Below are 25213 nucleotides of genomic sequence, written 5' to 3' on the forward strand. Positions count from 1 at the left end.
AAATTATTCATCCTCAGGACACAGTGGTTACAAGCAGAAGGGCAACATTTTCCAACAGTTTTTTCCCAGACAAATATAAATACACATGTGAACATTTTGTGTGCTCATATCTGTTTTGCCATGTTCTTGGTTGCAAATGTCCTTCCCCCACCTAGGCAGAGCAATCAAAAATCCCATTTTGACGTTTTCAGATCCATTTTTTCGGATGATATTGTGGGAATGCTTTGAGGACTGATGCATGGAGAAAGGGATCACTTCGTCTGTTTGCACATCTGTGAGCAGGGCAGAACATAATGGGCTTAAATGCACTGGGGAAGAGTTGGGTGTTAGGAGGACCGTGGCTGGCGGTGAGGATGGAGGGTGGTGACAGTCCTCCCTGTTACAGGTTTAGCTTGTGGCTGAATGGCGATGGAGGTGTATGGCACACTCCGTACAGCTGAATTGGAGCCTTCTCGCCATGCTAAGTGAGGTGAAATGCAGATACACAACATGCATCTGAAACTGCACTTCTGAGGCTTTCTCATTGTACGCTGAAGTTATTTTTCGTTGGCAGCAGATGCAGTTTTGGACAAGGGAGCAACGTCTGCTCCACCTGCGAAGGATGAGGGCGGCTGCTGAGCTGCGTTGACCTGCGAGTACAAAGGCAAGGCTAACAACAAATGTTAAATCTCAGGTGAGTCTTACATGGGCAGAAAACCCTTCCTTTTCACGGTAAATACACTGTCAAATACCCCAGCAGGCAGAGGAGGAGTAGGAGATGTTGGTGTCCTTTACGGGACTGGGTGAGGTTTTTAAAAGTGCAGTCACAGAGCTGGGCTGCTCAGCCACATGGTGACAGATTCACATTTCCAAGGTTTGCTGTTGCTTGAGGAGAGCTCTGTGCTGGGGACAGGGCTGTGCGGCTGCTGAGGGCGAGACTCCTTCTGAAAAGTCCCCATGGTTTGTTTCAGAAATAGATATTTGTTACTCACCCTGCCGTTAGAGATGGTCTCAAACAACCCCTGCAGCTCTGGGCAGCTTCAGGTTTCTGGTTTGGGAATCCACATTAAACATTTTGCCGTTTGGCTCCGATTTCCAGTTAATAAAGTAGCTGGAGCTCAGGCAAGGCTCCTAGATTGCTCTGCACTGCTCTGGATTAAACTCTCAGCCATCCTTCTTTTACTGTTATTGCTTTTGAGGCTGTATCCTTTATCACTTGGTAGTCTTTGTAAAATGGCTGTAAAATGAAAATAATCACAGTAACCCTCTGAGGCTTTGAGCCTAACACCTGCTGGAAGCAGAGCTGGAATCTGCTGCGCTAGCTCGCAGTTTGCTCTCCAGCACTGCCTGCCTCCAGGTTGTCATTAGGAAGCAGAAACTTAAGATGGCAAAGTGTTTACCCTGGGAAATCCAGGGGAGGAGGAGGAGGAAGAGGCTAACCTGGGCTGCTGGGGTTGGCGGTGTGCTCGCAGCAGGAGAACGATGAAGGAAATCCTCAGTTGGACCCCTTTCCAAGCCTGGGTGGCCACAAGTATGGCTTTGTTCCTTTAGGAAGAATAATATTTTTGAATATGCAGAAGACCAAAGAGCTGGGTTACCGACAAGCTCTTCAAGGTGGTTGTTGGATGGAGATGCTTTGAGATAAGCAGTGCCTGATAGTGAGACTGTGCTTATTAGTGCTTAAAATAGCATAGCTACAGGTCTGGAGACAGAACAACTCGTGTAGCCTGAGGTGAAGTTTTAAAAGAATTTGAACTGTCAAAAGCAGAAAAGGGCATTTGAAAACATAACACTCTGCTTTCCCAGTTACTTGTGTAACTAAATCAGCTAACCCATGTGTCATCTACAGTCCAATTCTCCTTTTATAGTAAAAACAAATATTGGAGGGACTCAGGGCCAAATGCTGCTTTTTTTGTCAATCTACATTGTTGGCATGGTTTCAGAGCTGCTGAGCTATCACATCTTGACCAGAGGTGGGAGAAGTGATGATGCTTTGCACCTTTCAGAGCTGGGCTGCATCACCACCACCTTCCAGGGAAGACCTCGGGCGTGCTCAGCACCATCGATCCCCAGCCCTCCTTCCCTGACAGGCCTGCCCAAATCTTCTCCTGGCACGAGCAGCTGATACCCTTGAGCATCCAAAACATCTTTGTTTTCTGCAGGTTTATCCAGTGATGAATTTCCCAAACCCTGTGATGGGTCGAGCTTCCCTGAACGCCGTTGCGCAGCATGGCTCTTGGCTTGCACCCAGCTCTGGTGTGCTGGGGCAGGCGAGCGCGGGGCAGCTCTGGGGGGGTGCACAGCCTGTAGCATGCGGGGAGAGACCCTGCCTGGTGCCCACATCGCCTTCCTTCTCCTTCCCTGCTGGAGAGCTTCAAACAGCCTCGCAGGCAGCAGAGAAAAGGGTTTTGAGCAACAGCTGCATTGTGACTATTGATGTGAAGGGGGAGATTGCCACTTGTCAAGAGCAAACAGACCTTAAACCTTTAGTCTGCAAAGCAAAGAAAACCAGCAATGAGCTAAAGGAGAGAATGAGTGAGCAGGGGGAGCTGGCCAGGCAGCTCCTGGTTTGCAGTCGCAGCTCCCGTGCTGGCCGTCGTGTGTGCTGGTGCAGCCCAGCCGCTCCGCGCCTGTGCCGGCACGCGGAGGGGACGCCGGGCGCGGTTGAGCGGGTGCACCTCGCTGGGAAGTGGGTGTCAACCCCGGCCAAACACCACGACCTCCGGGCTGGCTATCGCAGCCTGCGGGGGGGGCGCTGCCCGGCTCAGCCTCCCTCATTTCCCAGGGAAACGGCGTATGTCACAGTCATGGTTTGTGTACAAAATGAGGAAAAATACTTTCCTCAGAGGGGTGGGGAGGACACATAAAGCCTTGTACACATTGCTTTAGAGGTCTGCCGCAGGTGCCTGCAGGTCTGTCACCTGAGCTGGATTTGTTATTCTTGTGGTCTGAGACAAATCACTGAGCAAATTCCTCCTACAAAGGAGGAGTACCTGTGGGAAGGGAAACGTCTGTCATGTGCATGGAGGTGAAAATACGGCAGGTGACAGAAAGATCCCTTGATGTGTGGTGGCTCCATCCATGACTGAGGATCCCTCCCCAGAGCACCACGGGCTGCTCCCCAGCACCACCCCAGCAGCACGGTGCTCTGGGCTGAGCCATGGTCGGGTGCGGTGCAGCCCGGGGAGAACAGGGAACCCCGCAGGTGCCTCACCCCGATACGGGATCTCAGAGCTGGGGCATGAGCACAGGTCGCAAACCACTGCCTGCTTCTGGGGGATTTGCTGGGTCTCTGACCTGGCTTCATCACTAGTGGAAAAGCAAATCTGACCCTGAAGTAAGGTGTTAACTTTTCCCACAACCACTGCTGTGACAGGATACTCTTCTGTATGGGAGTGAGCCTTAGCTTCATTTCTTCAGCGTTTGAGTGAAGGAAGATGGGGACACAGGTCCTAAAACTGTCTTTCCATAGCAATACGCCTGCAAAAAAAATGTGACTCCATGAGCCAAAATGGTCCTGGCCTTGTCCCAGGACCCAGCTGGCCCCAGTAGCGTTGGATCAGTGGAAATGAAAGCTCTGGGTTTAAGATAGTCACAGTGGATCAAAAGCAGCTCCGTTGAGGCTGTGGCTGCCCTCCAGTAAAGATGACTACAACTTTCCTTTTGTAGCTTTGTACCCCGCGAGTCTTGATAACAAAATGGCACCACGCATTAGTTCTTGCCTTGATCTTTCAAAATAGATTACAGGCAGGTTTCTCGCTACTGCTCTGCAAATGGTCGCAGAGAGCAGTGCGGCTGCGGTGCCTGACTTGCTGACAGTCGTCGGTAACCTCGGCTCTGGCTTAGATGAAGGTAGTGTTCAAACCTTTTTTTAAAAAAGAAAAAACTTTATAATAAAGCTAAAGAAATAGGTGGGAGAGGATGAAGTAAGCCTAGAGTGCTGGTTGTGAATCCCACCGAACTCGGTGGGACACATCCATCGATTTCGGTGATCCTTAAGCCCAGCTTTCCAATGTGACTGTACTTGCTTTGTTGCTGCTGCAGAGCATCCAGTGTTTGGAGCATATTTCACCTTCCTTGTGACTGCTACGAGGACACAGCTACAGCTCTTCTTTCTTAAAAAATGTCATTAATGAACTATGACATATTACAAATGAACTGATGCCGACCGCAGTGTTATATCCATCCTAAAGCTAATGAGTGGGCATTTTCTATTTGGTTTAGAAAACAGAAAATGGAGGGGGGGGCGGAACCAGATGTAAACACTCCTGACTTTATTTTGGACGGTTTAAATGCTATGGTGATTGGTGCAGGAGCTCTAGAAAATCTCTTTGAGTGTATGCAGAGTAAGAACTGAGAGTTTAAACTTTCTCCTGTGTAGAACTCTTATGAAATAGTCTTTATTTTTAAAAAGCTTTTGTATAGACTCTTTAAAGTAGGTGAAACGAATATTTCATAAAGGTGACTAAAGAATAGAGGTGCTTCTAGGAGCTTTGAATAAAAAATAGATGTTGGTAATAGCTATGCCAGCCTTAAATATTTTATCAAACTGGAATTATTTAACTAGAATTTTGTTTTGGATCAATAGAGTAAGGGAGATTTAGGAGCTGGACATGGGGGTTTTGATATTATCAAAATATTTCAAACTTTGATTTGGAAATGATTTTTCCATTTCAAAGTACAAAATTTTGTACTTTACATAACAAGTAACACAAAGTGAAAAGCCTGAATATTTGACTGACATTTTTTCTGGAATCTAGAGGTTGTTTTGGTTCACAAAGAAACTAAACTTTCAAATCTTCCATCATGTTTTTCAAAATAGACATAAGGACTCAAGGTCCCGACTGACTCCAGAGGTCAGGAGGGCTTCGCATCCTCTGTCTGTCACTTCTCTGTCCCTGCATCCCTGAGCAAGGCCGTGAGTGTTACCTAAACCTCCGCAGGGAATAGCTCCGGGGGAGACAGCTCAAATGCACTTACGGACAAGCACTGCAAGACTTTTAAAACAAGGAGCATTTCAATGTCATTCTTTGATTCATGCTCTTAGTTACTTTTTCCGTGATTACTTCATGGCATCGAGATTGCACTGTAGGGAAACAAATTGCTCCGGAGGGCTACGGAGAGAAAAAACAGTGTATTTGGTTTATCATAACAAAGATATCGGCGAAGGAAAACGAGGGTGAGCCTCTCTTCCAGCAGCGAGCGCGGGGCGGCGGCGGCCGTTCCCGGACCGACAGCACCATCTAGTGAGGGGCTGCCCGGGAGCGTCCCCTCCCTCTGCCCCGGGAGCAGCCTCTGCCTTTGCCCCGGCTCTGGTTTTCTCGGGGAAGTTGGATCTGGTGGATTTGCCTCCTAAAGGAAACAGCCAGACTTTGCCGGGGCTTCCTCACGCCTGGCATGGACAGGTTTTCTTGAGAGCAGGCAGTGGAGCATCCCAGCTTCTGCCTGCTTGGGCAGTGGGAAGCAGCTGGCCAGATGCTTTGGGCTCACTAGAAGGGGACGGAGAGAGGAAGAAAGGCTGACAGCAGCACCGGGGGAATGTGCTGCATTGCCTTCATCAGAAATAGGGCTGGATGTGTAGGTGGGCAGGTGGTAAAAGAGAAGCAAGCGATTCTCTGAACTGCAATAATTTCAGTCTTTAAATTGCACCTTCTGCAGGTGTGTTTGCACGCTGGCCCAGTGGACACGAGTGCTGGAGTCTGAGCTGCTCTGTTGAAGCAGAGGAGAGCTTACATCTGACCTTGGTGAGGATGGTCCTTTTAGAGGCCCCAATATCTTGGAGACACCCTGTTTGGAGAGTGGGAAATGTGCCCTTTGGTTCCCTCACCCTCCACAAGCAGGGTGTAAGTGTACGTTTTACGGACCCAAAACCATAGCAGCACAGCAGAGCCCCGTCGGGGCCCGGAGGCACTCGCTAATGCAACTTCCTCCGCTGGCGTGGCGTTTCCAGCCCCGAGCACCGACACGAGACATTCATTTCTCAATCCAATGCCAGCCGTGTCCTTGAACAGCGATGGAGAAAGATGAGTTGATCAGGTGAGACTTTAAGATGTAAGAGTTCATCTTCTGGGAAAAGTGCGCAGCATAAATACCAGGGAAAGAACGGTGTGGCTTCAAGCCGGAGCGCAGCCAGGGAGGGAGGCTGTGTTAGAGGGAACCAGGAGGTTTATTTCAACAAAGAACTCGGGCAACATTTGTTAACATTTCATATTGGGGCTAAAAATGGAGAAAATACTGCTCCCTTCCTTTTTGAAAAGACGACTGGAGTGGATGTTAACTGGGAACATTAATAATGTTGCTCTTCTTCAAGTGGCATTTAAAGATGCTTTCATTCCATGCTGTTTGCTTATGAGTCGCTTACAAGGTGTTTTCACCAAGACCTCCTATTTTCATGGATTTTATTGCTTGGGAAAATAAAATCTGTTTTGAATTAAATATGACAGATTTATTTTCTTTGAGGTGTGAGAAAAAAGTATCTCTGTAAAGTGACGGCCATAACTTCAAATATGGTTGCTGAAGGTGGTGTCTGCAAAACAGCCACTTTTGGGGATGGTTATATTTTCACTTGAATGAAAGCGTTGCCCCAGTTTTTGATTGTGAACCCACAAAACAATGAGTTTTTGAAGAAGGGCTTGTGAGTGTGTCTGTTATATGGCACCCAATTTCATAAAAAAAAAAATGTAGAACATAGTTCATACAGTTTTGAATTTCCTCTGTAGGCAAAGTTAGTACATTTGCACATGTAGAGTTGATTTATTGTTTATTTAATGCCCCATTGTATTAGTTCTAAAAGCATCTCAGACTTTGAGACTCGGGTGGTTAGTTTGTGAAGTGATGTAAATCGGTGGATCTCAATGGAAGCCTGTATTGACTTGATCCTAATCCAGATTAATGCTTTTTGTCTCATAAACAGTCTCTTTGATTTGTTTTGCAAAAGTTTTTTGCTAGCTAACCAGAATGAAACGTAAATCTAAACTTCATCCCCAGTTATGTCTTGGTCTTTGCACGCTTGTGTTTTCCTTGCTTGGGCAGAAATCCTTCCGCAATGCTGTTGGCCTGGCTGGGAGCACGAAGCACCCAAAATGCTGGAGAATTCCTGCACGGCATTTTTAGCAATCTGAGTAAACATTTTACCACTCACGTGGTCAGTTCAGCAGCAGCAGATCATCTCTTCTTGCTGATTCCTGGGCAGCCGCCTGGACTTTGGCGTAGGAGAGGAGAATTTGGCTCTTGCCCCCCTGCATGGGGGTCCCGCCTGCTTCCCAGCCTCGCTCCCTTCGCTGCTGGGGATCCGGCACCCAGCACGTGCAGAGGAGGAGGTTTTGTGTAGTCACTGGGTTTGCATGTCCCCTCCAGTAATGCTTGATCATGTCACTGTAACTCAGGTAGGCTTAATGGAGTAGTAGAAAACAGAGTAATAAGGACGTTTTCCCAAATTAAAAAGAATGGGCAGCTGGGGACAGAGTTGAGCATTTGTGGGTTTGCTCCCAATAATGGCTGAACCTTCCTGCACCTACTGGTGCCTGAAAATATTGTGTGGTAAGAGTCTGTAAGCAGGAAAAAGAGGTGGATTACACATCTATACAGAGAACAGAAAATTTGAGAATGATTTTGTAAGGCTTCATCACCAAGACACAAATCTGAAGGGAACCAAACCTCATTAGTTCCACTGCTCACGGAGGTGCATTTGCTTTCCTCCGTTTCCCCTCTGTCACAAAACAGATCGCTTTCTCCCATTGCCTTTGCTGAGATTCGTTATCCCCTCGCTGGTGCTGCCGCTCTGAAGGAGAGAACAGAGATGGATCTAAAGCCTCCCCGCCCAGCCTGCCTGCCTCCAGAACAGATTTGATTTGTGATGGGTTATGTATGCATTTTTCTGAGCAGGAACGAGGATCCGGTGAGCTGTGGGAGCCCAGACCCCCCTCCTCCTCCTCCCCCCGACAAGCCAGGTATGGGCAGCACCAGCAGCTCCGCAGGTGATGGGACTGGTGCCGAAGCCTCGTTCTGCAGAGCAGCCACCCCGGTCAGTCCTGCTGCGCCTGTCGTCACCTCGAGCTATGGATGGGCTACGGCGTGCCGGTCTGCCGGTGAGGGCCATATAGCGTGCCGGTCTGCCGGTGAGGGCCATATAGCGTGCCGGTCTGCCGATAAGGGCCATATAGCGTGCCGGTCTGCCGATAAGGGCCATATAGCGTGCCGGTCTGCCGGTAAGGGCTATGGCGTGCCGGTCTGCCGGTAAGGGCCATATAGCGTGCCGGTCTGCCGGTAAGGGCTATGGCGTGCCGGTCTGCCGGTAAGGGCCATATAGCGTGCCGGTCTGCCGGTAAGGGCTGTGGCGTGCCGGTCTGCCGGTAAGGGCTGTGGCGTGCCGGTCTGCCGGTAAGGGCTATGGCGTGCTGGTTGGCTGGTGCTGCTGCTGCCGCGGCGTACTGGAAGGCGACATTGTGAAATCCTGATTTGGCAACAGGAGCAAACGTCAGCGCACCCTCTCTTCTGCGGTCTGGTTGCTCAAGCGCCGGGTGCCGGGGCTGGCCGGGAAGGGGGGGCTGACTGTGCATAGCTGCCCGTGCCCCCGCGGTCCCGGCAGCAGCCGTACCCTGGCACGGGGCTGCCGGCACTGCCCGGCCTGAGCTGCAGCAGCTCAGCACGGCTCAGGGAGGCTGCGGGCCAGGCCAGTGTCCAGGCAACACTGGGAACTGGGAAAAGTCTGACAACGTGATCTGCAGCAGAGTGAAACAGAGTTTGCTGGGAGGGTGCTACAGACGTTGTGTAAATTGCAAGTTTCCTCTAAAAGCAAGGATTTTTAATGCTGGTGTTTCCCACCAGCGTGGGCACGTGCTGTTGGCACTGGGCTCTGCCCTGTCACGCTGGAGCAAAGGATGCTGTGGCGCAGGGTGAGCAGGGAGGCAAAGCAGGTCACGAGATACAGCGGTGACTTTATTCCAGATGATAAGAAGGAGTGGGCTGATTCACAGCAGACTGTTTTCTGAGTGAGTTTGAGATCAGTGAGGAGATTTCTCACCACCAAAATAATTTAGTTTGGCAACTGATTTTGATAAAAAAACACTGAGATGGACAAATCTGCCTGAACAAATTCCCCTGGAAGATCATTTTCAGATCCATTTCTTCTTCTCATCTATCCAATATTTCAAAGCAGCGGATGAGATGAAAAAGCTGGGAAGGCAGGCAGCCTGGGACTTGCCTTTGTTCTCTGCTGCGGCTGTGCTGCTTTCCAGCCGCCCGCCTTCCCCTTTGTCTGATCCTGCCCGCGAGCCTGAAGCGCCGCAGCCCCTCTGTGCAGAAGCGCTGGAAAAGATCTCATCATCGGGAGCCTTAAACGCCCTGTCAGATACCGCAGGCGCTGCTCCCGGTGCTCCTGGGGACCCCTCTTCCTCGCAAACCAGTGGCAATTGGTGACTGCGCTTTGGGGGTGTTTCTAGATGTCACCTCTGTTGAACCCCTCTTTCACACAGGCGTCGCTGCGGCTCCCCGTCCCCATCCCGCGTGGAGCCCTCCGCACCCCCAGGAGCGCTGGCCGCAGGGCCCGGCGCAGGCGGCAGCCCTGCAGGTACCTGCCGTGGGTGCAGCGTCGCACGGGGACGACACAGCTTGTGAGGGCCGAGGGCCATGGGGAGCGAGAGTGAAGGCGGGGGAGGCGAGGGAAGAGCAAAGGATGCAAATCACCCTCTCGAGAAGAGGGAACTCGGCTCATCGTCACGACACCAAACGGTAGCGCTGCAAGTCAGCAAAGGCCAACAGCCATCTTGCCTTCCTGTTTCCTTCCAGGGCGTGAACCCACCCTGTCCCCTCCAAAACCCGCAGCGTCTCAAACAGAAGAGAGGTAAAACGTCTTTTCCGTCTGTTGTTGAAATGTGTCCAGAGATGTGACAAGGCGTTTTCTGCCTCCTGTGGAAAGTGAAACGAGGGAGCCGTGGCCGTCCCAGCGCCGGCACCGTGGCAGTGCCCCTGCGCGGGAGGAGCTCGGCGACGTCCTCTGACGTGGCTTGCTTTCTCGTAGAAACCGAGCGGTGAGATTAGCCCCGCTTATGCAAAGGGCTGTGATGGGTGATGACGAGCAAATGGGCGCCCAAGTGCACTGAGTTTTGGTTCCTTAGTGACAGACCTTTAAACCAGCTCTTTGCTGAGACTGGGGGCTTTGCTCTTAGGGAAAATCATGATGATTTAGCCTATGGAAAAAAAACCCCTCTGCATGGACAACCTTAAATAAAGCACGGAAATTGCTAATGAATTTTGACTGGTCTTTTAATATTTTTTTCCCTTGTGATTAAAAAACTTTCAGGAGATCACATCAACTATGCATTTTCAAACTACCTGTTTTTATTGTTTGTTTGTTTGTTTTTTTTTCCCCCAGCATCTTATATATTTCTGAGGATGAAGCCAAAGATGCCTTCATACAGTTTGCAGCCAGCAAATGCTGCTATAGGACTGCCCCATCAAAACACATGGTGGTCCGGAGCCTGACTGCGTTGAACACGTATCGAGTAAGGAGGTGATGTTAGTACACACAACTGTGCGATAGATTTATACCCCAGCCCACCGCACTAAGAAATTACTTCAGATATGTTTTTGAGCTGTGTAATATATAATGAAAAATTCTTGAACTTTCAGCTTGTGTTATGTTTCCAATGTAAAAAAGAACTCACTGTTCCTTCAGTGAGTGTAAGGACTCTGCAGAGCTCAGCACCGGAGCACAGGCTGCGGTTAGTGGCACGGGACTCTGGCGTTTATCACGGGAGTGAACCCACGTGCCAGGAGCCTGTGGGGCTGGGGACACAGGACACTCGCTGCCACCCCTCGGTGGGACGGGGACGGCCGTGCGCTGGCCTGTGCGGAGGCAGCCTCTCAGCAAAGCAAGAGCCAGTTTTGTCTTTTGTTCTTTCCCAGCTGCTGCTCTTGCAGCAGGAGGTCGGTGGTTGCAACACAGGAACTGGTTCAGTCCCGCGAAGCTTGGTGCATGCTGGTGTCGGTGGGGAGCGGGGCTCAGCTCTGTCCCCTTCCAGCAGGCTCTCTGTCACCGTTAATTCTCATTTGGTTTTGCCAGTACCGGCTGCAAACGTTCACCGAGAGCAGGAGCACTCTTCCAGCCAGTGAGCCCTACAGGGGTAAGTGGGTCAGCGTCCTCAGACAGCAGGCAGCTGACTTTGTGGGGCCATGCAGGACAGGGCAAAACTGCCCCTCTCCCCCACTTTGGGCCACTCGGCAAGGCTTTCTCCAAAGAAAAAGTCAAAGATGTCGTGCATGGGGATTGCACGAGCCAGCGAGCAATCCCATCCCTGCACCCATGCCCGGGCTCCGAGGGTGACGGGTGCTTTCTCCTGCCGGGTCTGCTGAATTTGCCAGTGTTCAGTCCCCTGCATGTGTCCAGTCTCTGCAACTGGTGGTACCTGCGGGACGGGGCTCAGCTTCGTGGGAGAGAGCTACAGCCAAAACACAGGCGAGGGGAGCCCCGGGCAGCTGGCACGGTTTGGGCTCTCCTTTTGCGGGTGATGGAGGTGGCAGTGGCTGTCCCCATCACCAGCAGAAGCGGCCCTGGGTGCCAAGGCGCATCCAGGCAGGTTCCCCATGTCCCTACCACCCTGTTTCTCTTCTCGCCTTGTTCCCCCACCCCAGGCGGGTTTGTGGACTCTCCAGAGACGGCGGTGCCCCCGGAGCCCTGGGACGTGGCTGTGGACCCCCCTCCCCTGTTTGCTGACTGCAAGATGCATCTACCAGTGCCTCACACCTACAGTGTCCAGGTGAGCTCCCCACGACGGCTCTTCTGCAGCGTTCGTCATGGCACAGGGTGCTCTGCCGCGCGTGCCGGCAGCGCCGCAGGGCTGCGGCGGCTGAAGACACCGGTGTGGCGTCCCTGATCTGCCTGTAAAACCGCCCTGCGAGGGGCTGCGCCTGGGGTCTGGGCTACACTCGGTCCAGCAGTGAGGAGCTCCAAGCCTTCGAGGCCTGACCCTGCACCCGCTGCAGCCCATGGCCCCCTGACCCTGTTGTGGGACCAGAGTCCAGCAGCATCCTGGTATTCCAGCTGCAAATGCCAGAGCACGCATTCATTTTAAACCCACTGGACTATTATATTCAGTTCTGTATTTCTGGATAAGTATCTGCTACATGTACCTATTTTGACAGAGTTATTTTTACTCATTAGAACAACCATTTTTTGGTGTACCGTTATATTTATTGCTTCTTCCCTTCATGACTTAATGATAAGAAAAGATAACTCTGGTTCTGGCAGGAAGCATTGTTTTTCTGCTTGAACTAATGATAGTATTTTAATAGCTTCAGATAAAGGATTAGCACTTGGGTTTGGCAAAGAACTGCTTTTACTGCTTCAAATAGTCTGGAGTGTGCATTTTGAATGGGCAAGTTGCCATTAAAAATTATTTGTACCCACCCAAAAGAACAAAGTCCAACTATTTTTACTCCTGGCAGAGTAAAAAAAAATCAGGCAGAAAAACCTATTCTAGCTGGGGTTTGGGTGAGCACAGCTAGTCTGGAGAGAACGCCTGGCCAGCTCCTCCTGTTCCCATTCAGTGCTGGTTTACCTCGGGCTGGAGCACCCTTGGGCAGGTATTCCAGCAGACGCCTGCACAGAGGAGACTCTTCCAGCCGGGTGCAGTCTGCTCCTTGCAGTGCCTGTGCCGGGTCTGAGCACGCGTGGGGCAGCCCTTAGCCCTCTCTACCGGGTGCTTTGAGCCTCCTGCTCTTCTTGATCCAAGGTGATCTGCAGAGCGAGGTTACAATGAGCCGGGTTTAAAGGTGTTTGCCGGTGAGCAGTGGCAAGGGGTGTCCTGCACGTCTCCCGGTGCTCCGCACCCGGCGAGTGACTGTCCTGCTCCATCTGCTTGGCTTCCAGGGCTGTCCCAGCTGCTCCGGAGCCGGTCGTGCCCCATGCGGCGGATGCGGAGGACTTGGCACGGTACGCTGGCCGGGGATCCTCGCAGGATTGCTCCAGATATCGTCTCCACTGTGAGAGAGAACAAAGCACTTAAAAATGTATCTTAAAAATACTTTGAAGTGTATGACACCAGCTAACCTCCCTCATCATCCCCTTTCCTTTTTGGAGCTGCGAGATGAGCAAAGAACTTTGTTGTGTGAAAACAAGGCAGGATCTCTCCTCCAGGTCTCTTGGACGTTGCCTTTGCAATCGTTCTCCCAGGCGGAGGGGATATACAAAATTGGGGGTTTAATATGGGATGATGAAACAAGTTTCCTCTGCTTTCTGAGAGGAGAAAGCTACTGTGCATCTCTGACAGGTTTCTCAGAACAAAGAGAAAAGTGTGAGGGAAGAGACATAAATCGCTGTACAGCAGTTTAAGAACTGAAGATTATGCGGCTGTTTCAAAACCTAAAAATCTCTGGAAAATTTTGTCAGCTGGAGTTAGACCGGGCCCCATCTTCTTTGAGAAGAACAAGACCCAATTTATACTGAGTTGGGTCAAAACCACTAACACCCTAAATTGAAAACCTGGTCACGTAGTAAAACCATTCCACATGGCTACTCAAGGAAACAAAGAGCATTAGGAAACATCAAATAAAGGCATCTCAATAAAGTCAGAAATGCAGGTAGGCTTTCCCAAGCGTTTTGGACAGAGGCTGATTGCCGTGCCGGTGTCCCTTCGTATGGGTTTCACCGAGATGGAAAGATAAAGCAGCAACGTCAATAGTGAGGTTTTAGTGCTGATGGCTGGAGTAGAGAGTGTCAGGACGTGCCTGAAGGTCCGTCAGGTGAGCGTGATGCTGAGGTGTTGATAAGGACTAACATGAACCAGTTTCCCACTGAAAGTGCTTCTCCTATATCTGTAAATATTATTTCAGTTAACTGTCCATCTGTAGTCAGCTCAGGTTTTAGTTTTCTAGCACAAATAAGCATCCAGAAAGGTCATCTCCAGTTTTCAAGCTGGGTCTGGATGAGAAGCTGTTTTCCAGGAGGGTTAGGTGTCAGTGCGAGCGAGGAGGTGATGTCTGGTGGTCAGGGATGGCTCGTCTCTGGGGCAAACGGGCAGGGGAGGTGGTCACAGCACCTCGTCCTGGCTGGGGGCACGGTTCCCTCTTCCTGGGAGAGCTGCCTGAATAATCGATCCCTGGGATCAGTAACGCTGAAATGCTTATCGGGCTAGTTGGTTTTAAGCAAAGTGTGCCCGAACAGGCGCTGTGATATGATGGGTGATCAGTCACCCTTGTGACAGGATGGGCTGCCCGAGCTCACCCACATGCAGCCTGCGGGCAGCACGTGCAGGCGAGATGTGATTCCCTCGGTCAAATTACACAAGAGAAATTGCCCTTGCTGGTGACGAGGGCTAGCAGGGTGCTCAGCAGGTCCCAGGAGCCCTGCAGAGCTCCAGCTCACAGAGGAGAAGCTCTTGGACTGCTGGACCCCAGTGTCCGAGCAGCAAACCAGGCAGCCCCGCAGGCAGAGGTGGGCCCAGCTGTGCGGGGGGCTGCGGCACGAGCAAATGGGGGACAGCAGGGAGCACCCAGCACGGGGAAGCTGCCTGCCGCGGGTACCGGGTTATGAATGGCCTCTTCCTGCTAAGGGAGTTAGTGAATGTCCTGCAGAGCAGCATCGGTGGCATTTGGAGCCGTGTTGCCCCGGGCAAGCTGCACGCAGCTCTCCACTTCCAGCAATTAAATGCTCGCCTGGATATAGGAGGCTTATTGTGAAGGTGAAATTGAGGCATGAAATTCACGTGGGGGCAGAGGGCTGGCAGGGGAAGCTCCTGAACCCCTAAACAGATGGAGTGTGCTCCCTGCACGGGGATAAGTTATAGTCCCTGCTGGCTTCCGCTTATCTGTGTGCGACCACGCAGGCAGCCACCGCTCTCTGGGCCTCTCTAAACAGGTGGTGTTCAGAAAATCAATCTCAGCAATTATCAATGAGAGAAATGTTTATTAATATTATGTATTCTTTGTTTTCCTTCTGCGTATAGAGTACCTGTATTTTCTGTGGAGGAAGTGGCAGATGCACTAATAATGATATTTATAGTAATTGCCCCCATTGTGGAGGTACAGGACGGAGGAGGTAAGAAAAACTCAAATACCGGTCCAAGTGGCAGCTTTGTTACTAGGATCTTGTTATTTCTGTGACCGTGGAGGTGAACAAATAGACGCTATCTGCAAACCCAGCTAAGTGAAGAGTACACAGCAGCGCACGGTGGGTCAAAAGGCCTGTTTCTAACAGAAAATTACAGCACGCGTGCAGAGCTTGCGATGTGCTTTACAGCTACGGATAAAGCCCCAGGGCTTGGCGGCTTGGTGACACGCAGGGTCCTTCGTGAGAGCTGGCTTTACACCCACCCCGTGTGGATTGTTATTACTGGGTTATGCCATTTTAATGCCTGGTTTCCTCCCCAGTCAAAAGAAATCTGTAAATCTGTTCTTTCCTCTGCAGAGACATTCAGTAGGCAAGACGTAGGAATTTTTTTCCCCCTTTAGAATTATTAACCGAGCACTTAGCTGCCAGCTCTCTGGTTTGCTCAGCTCTCCTCTCACCCATAGCCCCTTGGCACTGGTGAGCTGCAGTGGGATGCAGGGCTGCAGACGCTTTCCCTGCGACACTGCCGTGCTTTAAGACCACTCGCACCAAGCACCGGAATTCCCGTGTTTTTCCTCGCACAGGTGCTTCTCCTGCCATGGGGAGGGCCGGGTGCCTTGTGCCCGCTGCGGCACGAAGGGCCTCTTGCTCTGCCACTCGGAGCTGACCATAACCTGGTAAGCGGGAGCCGCACGAAGCCGAGCTGGGTGGTTGGGCGTGCTGTCACGCGGGGACTGGACCTAGTGCGGTGGCATTAGCGGGCAGGCTCAGTGTCACACCTCCAGCTAGAGCAGGCGGGTGCGGTGCTGGCTCCTGGGGTGCGGTGCTGGCTCCTGGGGTGCGGTGCTGGCTCCTGGGGTGCGGTGCTGCCTCGCACCAGGTGACGCCACGCTCTGGGGACCAAGCAGGCTACTCGTGCTGCTGCCGGTAGTGTAGATGTTCAAAGAAAAAGGTGAAGCGCTTATAATTTAGAGGAAAACAAAGTGCATTGTAAGCCAGGCTAGGAGCAATGTGAAATGAGTGTTCACAGTACCTGCCTTCAAAACATTCAGAGGGGGAAGGTGCAAAGCTGGTAGAATTAGACAGAGAAAAAGTGCTCAGGTCCTGAGCACTCATGTTTAATAAAAATGACACAGGATGCTAAATTAGGTCCCTTCAGCGCTGCCCTCAGAAGGCATGTCCGTCTGTCCTGACGCGCACTCAGGTGCTGTTTGGCCGTGCTTCACTGCTCAAGTCTCGCAGCTGCTTTTCGTTCCTCAGAGCAAGTCGCGCAGGTCCCCGCACACACCACGAGCGGAGGGAGGGCTGCCCCGTCCCCCCGCCGGAGCTGGGGGTGCCCGGCTGGGCAGCGGCCAGCGGCCCCCACCTCCCCTGCACGTGGGAAGATGTCCTCGTCCCTGAGCCTGGCAGCAGGCTTCCTGGGGAAGGAGGGGTTAAACACCAAAGAAATATCAAAGTGCAGCCAGATTCTGGGTAACCGAGGGTGAAGGGGAGGTGAAGCGGCTGTCCGCGGTGTGCCCCCGCTGCAGCCCCGCAGCTTGTGAGCAAGAGGGTGCTGAGAGCTCGCCCTGCTCTTTCCCCCAGGAAGAACAGTGTTGCTGAATACGTCGTCGACAAGAACCAGGGGTTTCCTCTGTCCCGCTTCCAGGAGGTCACGGGGAAGCAGCTCTTCAGTGATGAACACCACTTGGTAATCTGCATTAACACAGCAGCTCCGTCACTGTCTGGAAACTACAGAACACACTGACGTGGTTATGAACTTCCATCTAACCATGAAGTAATCTTCAGATGCAGAAATCGAGTAGATATAAATGATATAATTTATACAGGAGGGTTTCACTGTTTGTCAGTGGAAAAACATAACAGCAGTTTTCCACTGGCTGTATAACACGGAGCTGTTCATAGGTCTCACCAGATCCTTGTGGGCGATGGCTTAGAGCCCACCTAGATGTTAGAAGTACATACAAGTATGCAGGATGGTCATTAAGAGGGACAAACCTGAGCTGCGAACCAAAATTATGAATCTCAACACATAGGGACTTAGAAATATGTGACTCTGCAGCTTGAGCTGGAGGAGATGGTGTTGACGAGCCATTGGTGATGGTGGGAGCAGGAGAGGGTCGAGCCCATGGCCAGGACCCTCCTCGGGTGCCGCTCTCCTGCTTTGCCTCCTGGGGTGCTCATGCTCTGAGATACGGCTGTGCACAGTCCTGCAGATGAACCGCCGCAATTAAAAGGAGTGAAATAATTGTCTCTAGGGCAAAGATTGTTTTTAAAACAAACCAAAAAATCTGTAAAGCATATGACAAGGAGGCCACAGACTGTCAACATGTGTCTTTGGCGATGGGCAGGAATTAAGGCATGCCTATTGCAGCTTCATGAGAATTTCCCCTTAACTAGTTTAGAAAGTCTCTCTCGGGTGCTGTAAGTGCATCCTCTGCCTCTCACCTGCCAGGTGACTCTGCAGAACTTCCCCCAGCCCCTCGTGCGGGGCGCAGAGTCCTGCCTTGCCTTGCATCAAATGCAAGTGTCGGAAGAGACGCGGATACTGAGACAGGTAGGGACGCATCCGGGGACTGAGCTCATGCGGAGGGGCTGCAAGGGGGATCAAATACCGGGTGGCGGGGGGGGACCTCTTCTCCCCAAATCCCTCTGTAAAACAGACGTGTCCAATGGTCACACAACGCAGCAGAGGAGCATTGGCCATGGGTCAGTTCCCTCTAATCCAGGAGGACTTTACTTTGGGGTTAAAACCCTCCCAGCTCAAAACGTGAGCCTGCACCAAAACCTCTGCTCTCGGAAAACCAGTTGACGTTTTGCTCACCCTGTTGCAGCTGCTCTTCCCATCCTTCCCCAACACCTATGTGGCCCCAACACGTCCAGTATCACCATTAAATAAGACCTCAAAATTAATCTCATACACCAATGTGCCTTGGATTGCAATCAGAGGTAGTTAAAAAAAACCCCTGTTTCTTTTTTTTTTCTTTTTTGCAGAAACATGCTGTTGAGCTAATTCCCCTCACTAGGATTGAATATGAATGGAAAGGGAAGGCATATTCCTTCTACGTCTTTGGTAATGAGAAGCAAGTCTATGCAGAGGATTACCCGGGGAAATGCTGCTGTGCCATCCTGTGAGCGTGGGTCGGTCCTGCCGAGAGCTGGAGCCGGGTAAACTTTCCTGCTGAATGATAAACTCCTGGAGCGGCGGGGGAAGGAAGGGGCTGGAGGAAGAGAACTTCAGTCACCCCTGAAGAGCTGTTTCTAACTAAAACTAAAAGATGAGAGCAGCAGTCAGATTTTTCATTGCAAATCTTAATTTTTTCTGTTAAAAAGGCACCTAGGTTTAAAACAGAAAGGGGAATGATTTACAAATCACTGAGATTCAGCAAAGGTTTTTGGGGGGTGACCTTGAGCAAGTTTGTGGTTGGAAAAATTTGCTTTTGGTGAAACTTAAGCTGATTTTTCTATCTTAGTTGTTTAATAGAAGCAGCAAAAGAATTACGGGAAATTCATTTCTATGCAGATCTTCAACTTTATTGTTGAGCAGCGTAGCAGATCAGTAATTATTCATTCTCTTTAGATTAACCACATATTCTTTTCCCAATTTTCCTGTAGTACATACAGTAACTGTCATCTGCCAGTACAGCATAAAGGCTCTGCTTTTATCGGTGTAACAGCAAATTGAGGAGCATTTCTTTAGGCCATTCTTCTCTCCTTGTATTAATTCTGTGGAGAAGAAAGAAATGGCTTAGTGCAAAGCACTTGGAGTTGGCACTGGAAGATGGATAAAAATGTAAAACCTTCTATTTCTCCCTTAAGGTTTTGCACTGAAATACTGTATTTAGTTCACTAATTGTTTCTGAAAATCCCAAGTGAGGGGATACGTATGCTAAACTGATGGGACTGATGGCTTCACCCTGTAATTTCATGGATATGAGGAAGCAGAGGATCGTGCCCTATAATCTCCAAATGCACTCACTTGCAAATGTGTCCTGGGACCTGCCTGTTCCATCTTGTGAGAAACCGCCCCAAAAGCAAGTCGGGGTTGAGGAAGGTTTGGGGGAGCTGGGCATCCTGGGGACAGCACACGATGATGTGCATCTTGCGGAGGACGAGCAGAGTCTTCGTCCCTTCAGGGCTGATGCAGTAAAACCCCCAAGTCTGCTCTTGCTTTGGGATGAGAAAGAAGGATTTCTGAAACCAGAGTGTGGTATGGTTTTTCTCTTTGTAGGGCCTGGGTGCAAACTGCCAGACAGACCCAACCACTGCTGCCAGGTGCTGAGGCTGCTTGAGAAGACCCTCCCTGGGCTGCCCTCGGGGCCGAAGGCGCCTTCCCACCCACCCATGAGCTTTTTGTCGCCTGTTTGCTCAAAACTCTGAATTAAATCAGTCTCTGGCTCATGAAGCACCAGTTCTACTCTCACCTGAGACACAAACCCAAGCCGCCCCACAGTGCTGAGGAGTGGTGGGTGGCCACGGTCCACGCAGCGCAGCCCAGCCCAGCCAGGCTGGGATCCCACCCGCCCCGCGCCAGCCCCGGCCCCCCCAGCCCGGCGGTAAATAACCGGCACAATCCCCCCCGTGTATTCCCCGTGCCCCCTTTGCAACCCTGGGCATTGCAATGCATTTGGACCGCAGCCCCCCGGGTGGGAGGTGTACCGGCTGCGTGGCGGGGGGTCTGCTGCAAACGGGGGGGCTGGGCACCGCTGTCACTCCTGCCTGTGGCTCCCTGTGCCCTTGTCGGGCCCTTAATGGCGCGGGAGGGCGAGATAGCTGGGGTTACCTGCTGGAGGGCAGGGAGCAGGGCGGCTCAGGTCAAAGTCAGCCCTTTTGGAAATGGAATAAAAGGGATTTCTGACACGTGGGGGCTGGGAAGGCTCCCTGCGTTTGTTCTGGCTGAGCTTTAACAACTCATTTAAAGTTTACTGTAACCTTCTGTAAGTGATGCTCGCCTGCCTTTCAGAAACAGCACTGGCACGTACCCTCTGCTCTGATCCTCGGTTATAAGTGCTGGGAGAGACGACACTTGTTCATAGATAGCTACAGCCATGTCACGTTTCTAATTGCATATGATAATCCCCAAGTCCCATTGTTTAATGCTGTTAAGCATAACCCATTATACTATTCCACAGAATCAAGATTTTCCTTTGCTGGTGTTTTTTTTTTTTTTTTTGTAGATTGTTCTTTCCAGTGAAAGGGGACAATTCAGGAACAATGTTATCATGATCCAACAGGCCGTTTAGTACAGCTTTGTTTTCCTTTGTGTTGTACTATTCACATGCATTTAAGGGTGTGAACACTCCTAAGCAGTTATGGTTTTGAGCTCTTTAGAATTATTCTGTGTAGTCTTCAACTGCTGACAAACTTCAGAGTCTCTGATACAATATACAAAAACAGAAAAGAAGCGCCTTCCAAAAGTGTCTCTCCAGCAAAGCACGAAGCCTAGCAGTAAGCACCTAGTGTATCCCTAAATTACGCTTTATAGCTAGACAGTCAGTGCAGCCATTATAAGGATGCTTGTCAAATGTCCTCCAGGCGTTTCACTGGACAGGGACTGTACCATGTATGTTTGTAGCTGTGATATAGCCAATACGCAATGGTATATGCTGCATGATGGGGCTGCGTGTTGCAAGTTCGTGCTGGGATGTCGAGCTCTTGGAAGGAAGCGGAGCTCGGTGATGCCGGTCAGCTCAAGGAAGATGACAGCAATGTCTGCACCATCGTTACCTCTGCATGCTTCCTTGCTAAAGAGAATTAGTTTTTCTACCTGTCCTGCTGTTCGTCCTGTGTCCCCTGTGAGAGCTGTGTGGAGGGGCTCTGCTATGGTAATGGCTGGGACGGGGACGGACCTGGGCAATGGGAACACCCGCGTCTTGACTCGCCTCCCCCGGTAAGCTGAATGAGAAATTTCCGTTCTCTGGTGTGGTTCACGCTGTTAAGTATTAACTGTGTTGGAGGCTGTTGTTGCATAGATTGTCTGAACATAATTAAAACAGGCTTGCATTTGCAGTGTTGATAGTCTTAGCTATATTAACTACATCCCCAGACAAAGCTGCCCGTTTCCTCTGTCCAAGCTTGCATCATGCCACAGCGAATGAAAAACCAAATCTCGTCTGGCTGTCACTAGAAAAGGCTTCAACACTCGCGGCTTGAGGTTCATGTCACAGCCCAGCTGCCCTTCGGAGGACCGAGGTGGGTGACTCCCCTGGTTACCTCCCCTGGAAGCCCTGGTGCCGTGGAGGAGGGGGGTTTGTGTGGGTCTCCAAAGCTGCTCTGGAGGGCAGCTCTTCCCCGCCTGCCCCTATCACTCTTCTTTGTATTTTTAAGAAACTGCCCTGCCTGCCAGCCGCTGGCTCCATCGCTGGGCTGCAGCAGCCCTCGGCTGCACCCTGCTAACGTGATTAACGCTGCCTGTGGTACCGCACAGCCACGGCGGCAAAGAGCAGAGCCCCTCCAGACACAGGCAGCTAACATGAAATCCAATTAGGCATTTACTGAGACAGGTAGGGACATGGATGGGGAAAGGATAATCTGGTGTTAAGAACCACGGCCAGGCCCTGCCCCTTCTGCTGCCCCTGCCAGCGCGGGGCTGGGGGAGCCGCAGCGAGCGGGCACGCTGCCGCACTGCTCTTCGGGACCCTGCTCGCTCCCCGGGCAGGCTCCGAAGCCCCAGTGGTTGCAACAAGGATCTAGGCTTGCAGGTAGCATGGTGTAGCTGGAGCCTTGAATGTATTTAGGATGCTTAAGACATTGACTTAAGCCCTAATGAAAAAAAAAAAAGGACTGCTATTATCATAGCGGCACAATTTGATTTGGAAGGACCCAAAGGAACGGCAGCTCCTCCAGCTGCTGCTGTGACGGATCGACAGCTGCATCCGCTGAGGCCGTGGCAGCCACAGCTGCCCCCAGAAAGTGGTGGCCGAGGCAGTGCTGGGCTTGGCCTTGTTAGCTCTGCCCTTGCCAAAACAGAGGTCTCCACCGTTTACTCGGTGCTTTCCACCAGTGCCCCACGGTGCTTAGTGCTTTCGTTTGTGTTTATGTTTTGAGCTAAATACGGGACTAAAAAGGCACCCTCCCCAGCTCACAGGACCCCGGTGTGCTGCAGTGAGACAGACACAGTCCCGCAGCATTAACTGAGTTATTCGGACAGCAGTGGGGGTGGGCAAATCTCTGCAGAGAAGCAAATTCTTCTCCCCCTTTTAGAGCCCATGCACAGAAATAGTTTGGACTGAAAGTTCAGGCTCTTGCAGACCACGATGCTGGGTCAGAAGTTGGTCCTTTTGATGACAAATGCAGCAAACTCTAAGGAAATCACCTACATTCTCAGAGGTACTTGTCTGGCATCCCAGTATATTGGTGCAGCAAACCTTCTCTTCTGATTATTCAAGTGGATAGCAGCTTTTTGACTACAAGAACAGCTATGGGAGGCTCTGGGGTCTGGTGAGTAGGGACAGCTCTTAAAAACAGGCTCTTGTCGTAATTGATGACCATCAACTAACTGGCCAAAGCCTCTTGTTAACTGGTTTCTGAGGCCACAGTCACCAGCTCAACAGCATCACGCTGCTCCCTCTCTGTGCTCGTGGGCTGACGACGGCTTGGAGAGAGCAAGTGGAGAAAGCACAAATGTGAGATACCCAAGAAGAAGGTGGGAAAGCTGGGGGTAAAACTTGGCTGCCATGCAGGCATTAGCTCATTGCACAGCTACCGTGTTCCCTGGGGACTCGGCTTCGGTAACGTACAGGGTTTGCATGGGTGCGCGCACCCAGCATGGCAAAAGAAAGGCACTGAATGAAGCATTGCTAATGTCTTCTCTAGTATCTGCAGTTATTTAATAATTAGTAGTTTAATAGTTAGCAGGTATTTAATAATTATATTATATACTGGAAACTGGAAACTATATACTCTACACTGGAAATAAGCTAACACCAAGAACTTTGAATATATGGAATATTCATGTGGTGCCCCAGAGGCACTGGCTGTGTGCAGTGCCTCTCTACAGAGGGATCGGTGCCTTGAGCCTTGAATACATAGTGTGCCTCACGCTCCAGGATTTCAACCATACTGTGAAGGGGTCTGAGGGATCTTGTGGTCTCTTTACACCCCTCTAGCTGTAATTCGGTCCCACGTGCAGTCTCCGTGATCTCTGACCATGGTCCTCTCCAGTGGAGCTTCCCTTTGGGAAGCCAGCACGGTGTGCATGGGCTGTCTGGCACTTTCATTCCTGGCAAGCTTCTGCTTCATCCAGCTTTGACATTGATTCATGAATTCCCAACATCTGCATTGTTTGGCAGAGGGGAGTGGCTCATGGGGGCTGGGTTTCGTTGCTGTGAGCGCAGAATTTGCAGAAAACAGGGTATTCCAGAGGAGATTGCTGGGATGGGATCATCTCTGCTCCTAGTCTTTGAAAATGGAACAAGAAATGAAAGCAGACAGTAAGTAAAACTAGAAGGAATACATTGCATGCCATGCTGACTAGTTTCTCTACTATTTTTATGCAGTTGTACTTCTTATTAAGATAGTCATAAACTGTGTTTTCAAGTAATATGTTAAAAATAACTGTTTCCAGAACTGAACCTCTCTTCCACCAAATGTCAACGTATGCACTCGGCCAGTCGGTGTTTGTGGGAGGAGCGGAATGGGTCAGCACGTTGGTTGTGCCATGTCGGTGACCTAAAGGTGTTGCTATACCTTTAGGCACAATGCAAAGTCCACTGATTTCAGTGGAACAGGGACTTAATCCTTAGAGATGTGAACTTAGTCCCTGAATCTCTGCTCCTGGGATGCTTCCTAGTTTTGTCTTGGAGTCCACTATAAACTGCCTGACATGGGTTAGAGATTAAACTGGGGTTTGTTATCTTTTAACAAAATGCTGCTTAATCAAAATATCTGTCATGATGGAGCTTTGATCTTATGCCCTTGACTACATCTTTTTCATTAGATGTTAATATGGTGCCTGAAGAAACTCTAATTATGCGGGGCCCCAGTGAAATATTGCTGCCACTGATGCTATTGAAAAGTAATTGAGTTCTGAGGTTCCTTAATTTATGGAAGAGGAAAGCTTTGATTAGCTTAAGAAGAAATAATGATGCGACAGGAAGTTCCTACTTAATCAAGTGGAAAAAAAAAAAGTTTGTTGACCCAGAGGTGCCGCACGGAGTGCTGACATCCAGCTCGACCAGCCAGAGAGTGAAGCAGTAGGGGAAGTGACGGATGGGGGCAAGAACTGCAGGTTAACTGCTAGGGTTTGCCAAAGATTGAGACTCTCCCGAACTTTTGGCTAAGGTTCCAATCCTAAATACACTGAAAATGGGGGTCTTCCCGCTGACATCGATGGGCTCTTGCTTGGTCATTGCTTGCCAGCTGCAGTATTTGCTGTCCCCAGGGGCTGCCTGGGGGGTGTGTGGGGAAAGCAGCATTTGGTCTTGGCTTATACCCGCCCGGGACTTGTCCTTCTCTCTGAGGAATTTCCCCAAACGATGAAATACGGTTACTGCTCTGGCAGGAGGAGCCCAACCCTGCGTCCCACACAGAGGAGGTCCCACACAGAGGTGCCTCCATACCAACTTCCCCTCCTCCAGCTGTTCTTTAAAGCTAGCCAGCAGTCGCGCTCCAGGTGGTACTGAGCCTCGGCATTGCCTGTGCGCACTTAGCCCGCCGCACCCTCGGGTGAGAGGCGAGGGGTCTTCCAGCCGAGAAACAGGGTGTGAGTGCATACGACTGTCACCTCTGACTGTTTTAAGCACATGCATAAAAGCCTAATTTTAGACACCTGAGGAATGTAAATGTAAAGTGCAGATGTGCCATGTGGATCTCGGGCACCTCAGGAAAGCAAAGGGAGGTTTCCACCCGTGTAGGTCTTGACTCGGCTCGTGGCCTCACACCCATGTTGCAGCTGATCAGGCACAGAGGCGGCAGCAGCCCGGCTCTCCTGCCCTGCTGAGCAGGAGAGGTGGCAGTGTCCCGGCGTCGTTAGAGGACAGGGAGTCCTTCTGAGGAAGATGCTCAAAGCTGTTGGTGTCCCCGTGCAGGAAGGGTAGGAACACAGCAGTGCACAAGAAGCTGGTCATATTTTAACAACCATCCAGCTCTGCCCCATTAGCTTACAAAAAGGGCAAACCTTTTATGAGCTGATGTTCAACCAAAGGTGAAATCGCGTTTTGATGCCAGCTCGGATGAACCCGGTGAGGA

The 25213-nt window shown here is 50.9% G+C and overlaps 1 protein-coding gene across 2 annotated transcripts; it reads left to right on the plus strand.

Annotated features, from left to right (window-relative positions):
- Positions 1-5905: 5905 nt before the first annotated feature.
- Positions 5906-19430, plus strand: LOC142086069 (protein SSUH2 homolog). 2 transcript variants are annotated; one of them, XM_075158576.1, is made up of 13 exons: positions 5906-6015; positions 7864-8066; positions 9766-9820; positions 10352-10481; positions 11042-11102; positions 11611-11735; positions 12848-12910; positions 14922-15013; positions 15610-15702; positions 16610-16715; positions 17481-17582; positions 18020-18193; positions 19257-19430. In XM_075158576.1, the coding sequence occupies exons 1-12, from the start codon at positions 5993-5995 to the stop codon at positions 18158-18160; spliced, it is 1194 nt and encodes a 397-aa protein (XP_075014677.1). In that variant the 5' UTR covers positions 5906-5992; the 3' UTR covers positions 18161-18193; positions 19257-19430. The 2 variants fall into 2 exon arrangements, with proteins under 2 accessions (XP_075014677.1, XP_075014678.1); XM_075158577.1 differs by lacking the exons at positions 18020-18193; positions 19257-19430 and having other exon boundaries at positions 16610-16802; positions 17481-17560.
- The last annotated feature ends 5783 nt before the right edge of the window (positions 19431-25213 follow it).

This window comes from Calonectris borealis, chromosome 10, assembly GCF_964195595.1.
Source record: "Calonectris borealis chromosome 10, bCalBor7.hap1.2, whole genome shotgun sequence".
Lineage (NCBI taxonomy): Eukaryota > Metazoa > Chordata > Aves > Procellariiformes > Procellariidae > Calonectris > Calonectris borealis.